This window comes from Morone saxatilis, unplaced genomic scaffold (assembly GCF_004916995.1).
Source record: "Morone saxatilis isolate NCDOM2014 unplaced genomic scaffold, NCSU_SB_2.0 Contig7, whole genome shotgun sequence".
Lineage (NCBI taxonomy): Eukaryota > Metazoa > Chordata > Actinopteri > Moronidae > Morone > Morone saxatilis.
In genome coordinates, this window is record NW_023340246.1 from 20,811,128 (window position 1) to 20,823,142 (window position 12,015).

General features: G+C 39.5%; 1 protein-coding gene across 2 annotated transcripts in view; it reads right to left on the minus strand.

Annotated features, from left to right (window-relative positions):
* Window positions 1-316: 316 nt before the first annotated feature.
* tbc1d32 (TBC1 domain family, member 32) overlaps window positions 317-12,015 on the minus strand; it is a 71,033-nt gene continuing 59,334 nt past the window's right edge. For both annotated transcript variants that reach the window (XM_035679331.1, XM_035679330.1), the window contains exons 33-34: window positions 7,669-7,857; window positions 317-888 (exon numbers count right to left, since the gene is read on the minus strand). In XM_035679331.1, coding sequence (XP_035535224.1) covers window positions 769-888; window positions 7,669-7,857 — 309 coding nt within the window. In that variant the 3' untranslated portion in view covers window positions 317-768. The remainder of the gene's footprint in view (window positions 889-7,668; window positions 7,858-12,015) is intronic.

A 12,015-nucleotide genomic window follows, 5' to 3' on the forward strand; every position in this document is an offset into this window, starting at 1 on the left:
ACGGGTCAGGTTTCATTTTAAGAAAAAGGGTTTATTTTTTTACCCAAAAGTGTTTTAAGAGAAGGTTACTTCAACAGGAGTAACTGTTGCATTCGTTGGGGACTATTTTCAGCTGCGGATTAATACAGATTCGGTATTTACAGGCTGTGTATGTTGACCTGATATAACCTGCAGTCTGTTAGTTGATGGTTATAAATGTGCAACAGTGTGTCTCACTGATGTGTGTTTATTAGTTTTTGGACAATAACAGAGGAAGAAAGAGGAAATACTTTTAGTGGGATACAGATGTTGGATGGGTTCTTTTTTTGGTCTTTTTCGTTGGGGATTTGTTTGGGCCGATAAGAAAAATAAAGAATATATTCATCCTTTAATTTCATGAAACAAAAGTGTGTTCTGGATTTATCTCCAGATTTTTGTATTATTGTTGGTAATAGTTCTGTAATCTGGTGACAATAAGACACTTTTTAGACATGTTGGACTCTTTTTGAAGATAATTTAATGTGTGACCCTTTGAAGACGAAGGCTTGTTGCTGTTTTCCACCAGCGTCATCACAAATTGAAGCATCTTCATTCTGATGGCGAGGCTCTCGTCCGCGACGCGCCCCCCTTCGCCGGGTATGAGCTCAGTGAACGCTTTGATCGTCATGACAACACAATAAACCGCACACATGTTCAGTGAGTCACAGCCCACAGTGGGGGCTGCTGGGAGAAATGCTCCTATGTCTAACAGTTACTTTAAAAAGGTTCCTTTGTAACACCGACGCGTTCTCATTCGACGGGGTTGCGGACGGTTTTCATGTCGGCGAGAACGACGTCTCTGTAGCTGCGCTCCAGTTCCTCCATGAACTCCAGGTAGTTGCTGACCTTGAAGCCCTGGATCGGCTCCTCCTGCAGGTAAAAACAAAGAATTGTTGGTGTTTTCAACAGTGTACCAACATTAAATGGACATTCTACCGTTTATTTAATTATTTTTCACACAAAAAAGGTTAATTTACCCGTCATGAGGAACATACGGTGGCCCAGAGGTGTCAATCGAACTGTAAAAGCCACAACATGAATGCAAAATGTGGCTTTGGCAGATCATTCGACACCTCTGAGCCACCGTAGAATTACAGCTGAGCCCCTGAAAACAGTTGTATGACTTCGTCCGTGGCTCTGGAGGAGTTAAAATTACCCTCATTGTGTCATAGTGACGTCATAGTGACGTCATCGGTGTTATCTCGACTTGAGCTTGATTTGCATTATGGGAAATGTAGGATCCAGCATTTTTATTTTGGAGCTTGGTTTTAAAAGTAAGATATTTCGGCCTCTGCTGCTTTTATGTTTTTATTATGTTTTAATTAGTCTGTTAATTGCTTGAGTCCTTTAAATGAAGCAGGGACTTCTGGCTTTTACCTGTGGTGGCCTTCGTATGGACTCAACGTTTTTACTTAATAATGAGGTAAAACTTTCAGTGTCTCAAAAGACAAAAGTTCAGTTTTGTGTAACAGCAGCAGTTTTCTTTCACTTTAATTATTCTGTGACCCTTCAGTTCTCTCTTACTTCCTCCGAGATTGAAGGTAGAGGTTCGCAGACAGATAATGGGTTGGTATCGAGGCAGAAGGCAGCTTACTTTATTATCATTCACTTTGTTAGGAGGTGAAGTGTGAGTAATTTGATATAACCTTTTCATTAAAACACTTTACATTCAATCTATTTCAAAGTCACAGGTATTCAAATTCAATCTCCGGGAATCGACTGCCGCTCCGTGCCAGGGAACAACATCCTTGCTTAGCGTTCGGGTAATGAGGTTTTACGTGTCGGAAAAAGCAAAACAATATCTTAATAAGTACTTGCGTCTCCACCGTGCAGATACACACATAACAAGACACGTCTTAATGTGCACCGTCTGAGAGACAAGCATCAGACCAGACAAAAGAGCATTTCATTTGGCTCATTTGTTCAGTCAGGGTTTTAATTTTGCCATAATTGCTGCCTGAGCTTTCGGCACACATCTGCCATGACGACGCCCAACCTCACGGGCAACGCAAACACCGCAGCAGAGCTCATAACTGGGGACTGGTGTGCATTATGTTGCGAGCGGCATCAACAATTAGCAGCCGGGAGAAAAACTGCACTCTCATTCTGAATATCAACAGCACGGCAAACACCACGATTTCACCTTCCGTCATTATCAAGGACCAAGGCCCTTTAAAAAAAACACCAAGTTTAATGACTTCTGCAACTTGTCAGCACTCTCCTCATTTTCTTTCATCACGCTGCAGAACGTGTTTCTGGAGAATCTAATTACAGTTTTATATTTGCAGGTAAATAACACCGACAAGGACACGAGGCAGCGAGAACACAGTCAATACTGTGAGAACAATTTGAGGTTGGAGACTCATCCTGATGACTTATTTCTCCTTCTAATAAGACGGAAGATTTTCACACACATGAAGGTAAACATTACCTGTCTTGCATTAAGCTCACACCCAACCAACCAAAGGGTTCAGAAACAAACTCATCTGAGGGGTGAAAGACAGAATGGGAGAGTACTTTTCTCTTTTTCTGGTAATTTGGTCTGAAATATCTGAGCAACTATTGGAGGGATTTCTATGAAACATGTACATTTATAGGGATTATAGACATTTACATTCCCACAGGATGAAACTTAAAGACCTTTGTGATCACCTGACTTTTCCTATAGTGGCATCGACAGGGCAACACTTTTTTTTACTAAAATATCTCATCAACTTTTGGACGGTTTGACATCATTCATGGTTCCCAGAAGATGAATTAATCAATAAACCTCAGTCAACTCTCTCCTTTCCTGTGCTTATATGTGCTTTGTGCTAAAATACTCTATGTTTGGAAGACAACCACATTTTGAACATTGTTAAAAGATAAAAGTGACTTAAGTCAGCTAATGTTAGTTATCATATCTAAGTACAGGGAAGGAGAAAGTTGTCCGAAGTTCTGGCCGAGGCTCGCTCGACTGTTATTGGAGCACAGAGCAAAAAGGGCGGAGCTTAGGAAGATCAGGATTCCTTCACTTTCAGGTCAAAATCTGTATTTGTCCCACACAGTGTGAGCAAGATAGCATTTATTTTGGCTGTAGTTTTGCTGAGTGGAGTTTAAATTCAACAACTTGAGAGGGAGAATTTGCTTCTTTTTAACCGCTTACAACAACCATATTAACCTTTACTGCGTTTTAAGACGGCAAACGCAGGTCGAGCGAAGGCTGATTTTGCCAGCTTGAACTGTTTGAATAATTTTAAAGCCCTGAAGAAATAAGACTACACAGTAAATATAAAAAAGAAAAGATTAAAGATTAAAAAAAGTTCTGTCCCCAAATTTAGTTTTTACTTATCTAATTTTGTGGAAATGATCTTACTACCCCTTAGAGTCCTCTCAGGCTGCCTTAGATCATCAGCCACAGTAGAGTTCAGGATCTTGGTGTCCTTTATAAGCTAATATGGTGCGTGTAGGGAGTGAAGTGCAAAGAAGAGGAATAGATTAAGAGCAAATGGAGCGATAGTTATTATTTAAAGGGAGCAAATAGTGACTACAGAGGGGCGATTGTTCAGAGGGGAGTACGTAACGTCAGAAAGAAATGAGTTTTCAGTCTGATGGAGGACTCTGTTCCTGCTTATTCCAGGCAGCAATGAATCACTACATAAATCAGACTTTATAAGAGAAAAATCTCATTTTAATTACATGGTTTTATGAATTAGAGGTCACATTCTAGACTTATTTGATATACTGATTAATAAAGTGCAGTTTTATTGTAAGAAGTGCCAGCTGCATTACTCAAAATCTATTAAATTCATATTTTGTGAGCGTGAAAAGTCCCGTACAGCCGGCACATGTGTACGTGTTCTTCTTATCAAAACATAAGAGCACTACAGTAAGTAAGAAGTCCCACTAGACGTGTCAGATTCTTTATTTCAGCCAAAGATTTTGTGAGATTAATCCCGAAGAATCATCAAAAGTAAAGTTGCTTCGCCCGGTTTCATTTATCTCACCGGGAAACGTCTGCTGACACAGTTAAACCCGGGACAGAAGAGTCGAGATAAGCAGTGGAAATCACTTGGGAGGGTATTTTTGGTCTGTTATTTTCTCTGGGAGCATTAAGGAGGGTGAAAAAGAGGATGCAAAGACACGAGTGTGTAGGAATTAGTGTCTGACTAATGTCGATTTCTTAACTTTAAACATAAAACGTACTGCGTGCACAATGTTCAGCACTGTTCACTCTCATATTCTCGTGCTGAACAGGTGACGTGAGCTGCTTAATGTCCCACATAATCTTCAAGATATATTAACCATTAGCACTTGTGAGATCATTAGGTAAGCTAATTAATGCATTAATTACCAAAGATTTCTATGTTTTCTTAAGCTTGTCCTCACATGACAAATGAGTGGTATTAATATTCAGTGCAGGTCTGGGTTTGCCCTCAAGAGGGAATGAATAGGAATATATCTTTTAAGCATTAAGAGTTTTATTGGTTAGTTAAAAGAAAATATTAGAGTTGTCTGGCTCTTAATAGCAGGCCGACTCGGTTCATTCATTTCTTTTTGGTTAGATTCATAGATTACTGGATTTTTACTGAAATGATTGTTTTGGAATAAAGCTACAGGAATAAGAATATCACAACATGACATTTTGATCATGTGAGTTTCAATTTTACAGTTTTTTTTCTTAAGAAACAAATAATTGTTGTTTAACTTTCAGCCAAAAATAAAATAAAATAAATTATAAATTCAAGAAGCAAAGATGTTACATACATGAGCATTAGACTTTAACCCCCAGTGGAGCAATCAGTGCCAGTCAGCATGTCCAAGTGATGACGCAGATTTAGTTTGTGCTAAATTAGGAGGAATATCACAATTTATGACTTTATTATTTTCTATGTATAACTCTCACACCAACATCTCATTTATAAAGACAATGGCGAGTCACAGCTCTGGAGATTGGCTCTTCAGGTCAGTTTAAATTGTTATCCACACATGATTTTAAGTTAATATCTGATGGTAGACATCTTATATACCAGCCACCAACTGCGCCACCTGCTGTTGTAAATGTGTAGTAACCACAACCAGCTACGGATGCCAGGGGCGGCGTGTTTTAGAGCACGAAGCTTGTGGGTGTGTTTAGTGTTTCATTTACATACTGAGCTCTGATTGGATAGTTATTATCTCTCATTATACTTTCACATTAATAGTTAATTAAGGAAGAGTTTGTTGTTTTAACACATCATTTTACCTAATTTATATCATATAATGTAGAAGGAAGTGACAATGGGCTTTTTCCCCATTTAATTTGAAGTATTTATTGATCTGGAGAAGGAAGCAGCTGTAGCTTGTGCGATTAGTCGTCTCTTGGTTGTCGGTTCTGCGTTTTGCTATCTGGAGGTTTAAGTCACATTGATTTGCAACCTCTTGTGTCTCGGGCTACTTATTAAGAGGTTAGACTTTCAGGGCATCTTACGGTGTCCAAGTGAGGAGTTATCAGGTGATAAAAATGTTAAATGAAATGAATGTAATCAATTTACGCCCCAGTTATTTGACTCGACAAACATTAGAAAAAGGATCTATAGTATTATATCTATAGTGAGACAGCTTTATGTACGTGTTGATCTGTCTCTGAGTGCAGCACAACAGAAGCTTTACTTTGTGGTCTCATGTAGCCTCTGAGTCAGTGGCACGTACAACCTCTGTCTCCTCTGTCTACTCTTCCTCTACGGCTCCACTGCAGCCGAGCTCCAGCCAGACTGAACGATTGTAACAAGTCATTTGCCTTTTCAAATTTTAATTTAGATGAAATATAGATATACCCCCCAGTGAGACAGGATAAGTGTAGAGTGGTGCAGTGTTTGTGTGTGTGTGTGTGTGTGAATCTTTAAAGAAATCCTCTTATACCATATCTGAGTGAAACACTTCCTTCACATTGTTCCCACAGAGAGACACAGAGGAGAAGAGGAAAGATGAGGGCGTCGGACGCAAACCGGCATGTCTAAAAACTTTCAACAGTTCAGCTCAGGACGAGGATTGTGTAAGTTTCTCACACACACACAAACATACAGACATACAGACACACAAACACTGCGTCTTAAAGCTGTTTCTCGCAGCAGTATCTGATGCTACAGCTCATTAGAAGAGCTTCCTCAGATAAAGCCTCCATAACTGATCTTTTATTCACAAAAACTGTCAGCGGCGGCTCATAGCGATGTTAACACCAGAACTATCTGCACAGAGACAAGACGGATTGAAATGCTTAATGAGTAATGGCGATGAGCTGCTTCGCGTCGAGCCATGCTTCGTTCACAATGCTGCTGCGTTTAATGTTGCTTTGGGTGTTAGTGGAAGAACACATCTGAAAAGACCGTGACTTTGGACCTTTTGTGAAACCCGCGGGGGCCGCTCTTCATTGCAGCGTTCATCCAATATTCACCGAGCAGAACTTATTTCAAATAAAGTGTTAACTTTCATGATAGGCTTCTCTTTTTCACAGTGTATTTTCCAGCAAAATGAACCACAGTGGGAAGTTTTGTGAGCAAATTCCAAGAGTCGATTTGTTATTCATTATGGGTGTGAATCATGGATGAGTGGATTTAAAAGGGCAGCTGTACAAGTCAGTGGAGGGCTGCATTGCATGTGTCCTCATGTCGACACCTTTAAGATCATTTTACTGTAAGACCAAAGTTGTATTTCTGATTTATTAGCCTGCAATAATGGAGTGCTCCGTCCAAAGAAAGCCATTTCTCTAATGAATTATAGCACCAGTGAGTGTCCTGTGTGTAAAGGTACCAACTGAGAGCTGCTTTTCAAAACAACCTCTCAAATATAGATACCAGGGTTGCCACTTTTTATTCTGAATTCAAACTGTATTAATTTGAATTCAGAATATACAGCCTTGTGGTCAAGGAGAGAAGTCTTAAAATCAGCCTGATCTACTGCATGCTGTATTGATCTTTCAGTAAACCACACTAATAAATCTGACGGCCTACACAAGTAGCCAGTGCAGTTGAATGACATCTTAAAAAAAAAAGATTAAGTGATTCATCGAGACAATAATCTGCAGATGAGTTGCAGCCCTGCCTTCAGAAATATTTTGTATTCCACAACAGTTCTTCACACCGAAGAAGAACCTACATCTATCAATGGACTTTATTTTCTTTCAAATACATACTACAAATTATTTAACATAAAAAAGAATATTTAACTTCTTCTTTAAAAAAGTTATTTGTTTAAAGGTCCAGTGTGTAACATTCAGTGGGATCTACTAGCAGCAATGGAGTAAAATATTCATAGGGATGTTTTCATTAGTGTATAATCACCTAAATATATAAGAATTGTTGTATTTTTATTACCATGAGATGTTTTTATCTACAGACGTGGCTACTGTAGTTTCTCTTACACACTTCACAGCCCAAATATGTCAAATACAGCAGTGTTCAATTAATTGCAATCTGCAACTTCACCACTAGATGCCACTGAGTCCTACATGCCTTTAAGAAAGCGGCCTTCTTAGTAACTTTGCTTTGTCATATTGGTGGAAAATCGTCCTACTTTCATTCCAGCTCAAAAAATATTCAGTCGGGCTCGAACTGATACACGCGACCACCTTCAGTTTTAAACAGTTTTACAAGACGTTCTGTGTATGAAAGTGTAGTTGAAACTCCATCTCACCTTGAGGAAGACCTGCAGCTCCTGGGACTGCGTTCGCTGCAGGATGTCTGGCTGCAGGTGTTTGAATATGGCCACGCACATGTAAACCTGGTAGTCCGGACCCATCACCACACAGGTGGAGATGTAGTGGCAGATTTCTGTCCAGTCCAGATAGTTCCAGAAACACTGCGTCAGCCAGTGGAGGCACATCTGTGGTGAGAAAGATAGAAGTCCACTTTATTACGATTTCCAGTATTATGTTGCTGATCTACTTGATGCTTCGGACAAATAATGAACCATGTTTTAGACAATTCTTTTCCCTATAATAAAACAAATGTCATATAAAATGTCTTTCATCTATATTAATACCTCTCTTCAATATACTTTATCTATTAAAAGGGAAATTATATATTCTAAAGAATTACAAATAACTGTGTCTGAGTTTGTGGTAAAGTGTTATAAACTCGTAGTTTTCACATTTTTACATTTAAACTTTATAAACACAATTAAGAGTACAACTAAGAGTGTCAAACCAGTAAATTATGAGCCAATAAAGGATAAAAAGCTCACACAGGGAAGTGTTTAAAAGAGTGGTGCAAATGAGAAAGATTAAGCAGTGTTTACTTGAATGGCACCGTCGTAGTTAAAGAGTCACAAAACTCAATAATAAGTAGGATAATTATAGACATTTACCACAGCAGAGTAACACACACGTCAATATGTGTTTAGACGTCATTTAAAAGCCTGAGAGCCGGAGGACCACAGCTACCTCGGCCAGGTGAGCTCAGAGCTCTGCCAGCATGCTACAGGGCTAAAAGTTCACAAATAAAAGATGGAGGTTGATTGTAGCGGCATTAGGCGAGCTCAGCAGAACCTTAAAATGGCTCCTGTATTTCACAAGTAGCCATCAGAGTTACTGTCAGCCACAACAAAGGTGATAATGATAATGGATCCACATAAAGGTCTAGCTGTGGTACTTTAAAGCAGACATAGTTCCTCCAGTGGCAATTTGGAAATAAATGAGATACAGTAATGTAGTCACAATGAGAGGAAAGCAGATCTATTGACGTGATGCAACAACTCATTGTTCCTTGGCATCTGGCCATCTTATTTTAAATTTCTCTTCCTTCTTCCTGTGACATTAGTACAGATGTTCAAAGTTGGATTCTCCAAACTCTCTCAGCTGCACAAACGTCTCGTGAATTGCTCATTTCAGCATAATGAATGCCCCTAAATTGTCATATAAAGCTACCTGTTCCGCTTTGTTAATGTTATCGTGAATCAAATCTGCCCACAAACAAAGTGTAAAAAGAACTTCACTCTGCAGAGCTTCAACGTTCTGCTGTCAGAAATCAGCAGACCAAAACATAACAGGGTTTAGCTGTGTCAGTATTAGCGAACCTGAAAAACTGTTAATATTAATAGGACAGCTGCTAAAGACGAATCATCAGAGCAGCACTGTACTGTGACAGACAGAGAGAAGTTAGATGCTAAAAGGCATTATAATTCCTAAATCAAAGTATTTATTCATCTTTACGTATCTTATACGACGGTCTGAATCACAGCAGAGAAATTGAAGTAAAGGAAAATTCAAGTCAATTGTCTTAAATTACTCGAAAATGCCACTTAAAGGTCCAGTGTCTGGGACATCTAGTGGCGTAGTTGCAGACTACAAGGTGCTCCTTCAATGCACATTTTCCATCATACTCTCATGTCTCTACCTCACTGTGAACTTCAATCTTCATACCATGAAATTCATGTAAAGCATTCACCTTCACATCTACATGGTTGAGATTATGGACAAGAACTTACTTTTAACCAACCGGCCCACTTCAAGAACAGTTTGGTTACCTGACCTCACACAGCTGCACCATCTCTGTCCTATACGTCTGGAGTCTGTGTTTACTTCATCTGCTGACTTTGCTTTATCTGCTTCTATAAATGAATCTTTCTGGGAACATGTTTACTTTGAGAGTGAAAAATGATAACTCACAGCAGTCTTGAATATTGAGGTGGGATTAAGGGACGGAGAGACAAGGAGACGCATGCTAATGTTTACTTCTGCTGATGACTGAGTTGAGATTAGTGATATTAATGCAGTGGCTCAACAGGATGTTCCCACCTGTTATCGGTGAAAAGAACACAAAGTATTACAGTATCTAAAAACAAAAGGGTCTGTTTACCTACTGAGGACAAAGTAGGGCTTAAAATCATCACATGTAGAGCAGTTTAGGTCTTCTACAAGTGTCTGCACTCAGAAGATTTCTCCAACAGGTCATAAACCAGTAGATGTATATATCTAAGAGCAATCTCTCTGTAAGTTGAATTTCCATTTTGTACAAACTTCAAAAGGTGGAACTTTTAGACATTTTAAAGGCCATATTGCAAGATGGAAAATATTTAGTCTCAAGGTGCATTTTGCCCTTAGAGATGTTTTTTAAGTGCTGCAGAAAGCATTAAGATGTTTCACCAACGTTTTGATGTGATGAAATTGCAGCATTTCAGCCTTTCTGACAGTTATATCACAAGTTTTAAAGAAATGGGGTGTGCAGGGCCTAACGGGACTGCCAATCAATCAAAGGGTAGTCGCTGAATAAGGCTACAAACAGCATGTTTCATTAAAGCTAGGTGTGGACTACTGGAAACCAAACGCATTATCGTGAAAACAAGCAAACAAGCATGTTTCGAAAGAGTGTACAACCACGCTAGAAGCTCTGTGGCAGAAATGGAATATAATATCCACAGGGATGTTTTCATTAGTGTAAAATCACCTGAAAATAACAATCGTGGTGTTTTTATTCTTAGAATTGAGCCGTTTTTATCTACAGAGGTCCATTACTAACATCACACGTTTTATATCGTCTTTGTTGTTCGTAGCCAAACAACAAATGAAGACCTGAAACTGATTCTCCAATGGCCCCTGAGCCAGCAGTTTAAAATCCCTGAGCTAAATGCTAACATCATGGTAACTCATACTCAGCATTGATGTTAAGCAGGTATAATGTTTACAGTGTCCTTTATACTAGTTGAGCATGTTTAGCACTGAAGCTGAGGCTGATGGTCATTAGCTTTGCAGGTATTTGATCATAAACCAAAGATATTATTTCATCTTTAGGGGGGCATGAATCTGTGTACAAAATTTCATTACAAACCATCAAATAGCTGTCGAGATATTTCAGTCTGAACCAAAGTGGTGGACTGACATTAGCATCCCCAGAGCCACGCTGAAGGCCTTACAAAGTGACAGCGTGCTGAACAGCGTACGTGTACTCTAAGAGAGCGACGCCCCACATGGAAGCAGCATTTAATAAATGTGTCATCTGTAAAATCTCCTCTCTTTGTGGCCGAACTCAGCTGCTCCCCGATTAGGATCTGACGACCGTCAGTAGCCGTGAGTCTGACCGAACTTCACAGCAGACATGAAAAAGTGCACACACTTTAACAAACTGCCATGCCAATAATTAGCCACTGTGTTCACTAATGACGCAGGTCTGCTCGAGCATACAAACAAGCTCCACTTACGCTCCATAAACATATTCGATTATGATCGCCCCCTCCTCAGCCATACTCTAATGAAAACACTGGCATCCTAATTTGTGTTGTAATATAAACAAGGAAGTGCAGGATTCCTGCTGCCCTTTGTTTTAAACCCTCAGGCAGAAAAAGAATACACTTACAGTATTTTCTGTGACTATAAACAAGGGACTATAAATCCCTTCAAGGTCTTTCCAAGAGCAGCTCTTTTTCTGACAGTGGCAAAATGTGCTTTTCTCTGTTGTTAGTGTTCCTGTGAGCTAAATCTCGGGGGGGCAAAGGTGAGTGTGACTGTATTCTCACAGTATTCTTTGCTTCATTTCCCTTCTGCCATAAACAGGCTTCCAGAGCCGTTATTAATCGGAGCACGTCGGGTCACATTGGCCGGCTCGCAGAGATAACTGTCTGTGTGTGAGAAACACTGAATGTTCTGCAGTAGATCAGAGTGATAATTCAACCTTATTGTTCACAGATATTTAATTTAATTCTATTGTGATATGATAATATAATGTCATCGGTTTAAGACCTCAGCATATAGAAATTAAAAGCTATTAAAATGATTCGTAATATTGGAATTATGTCTGCCAGGTGGCCAGAGACACAACTCCAAATGTGTAAGAAGGCTTTACGTTTAAGTGACATCTAGAGGTGTAGTTACAGATTGCAATTCCCTCGTGTCACCCACCCCTTTTACCCCACCCCAATTATGTAAGAAAAATAAAAAGTAGCGAAATGTGTGAAAAACGCAAATGGCCCCATCGAGAGCCAGTGTTTGGATTGTCCTTTCTGGGCTCCTGTAGGACTCTGTAGATAAAAAAGCTCATTCTAAGGTAA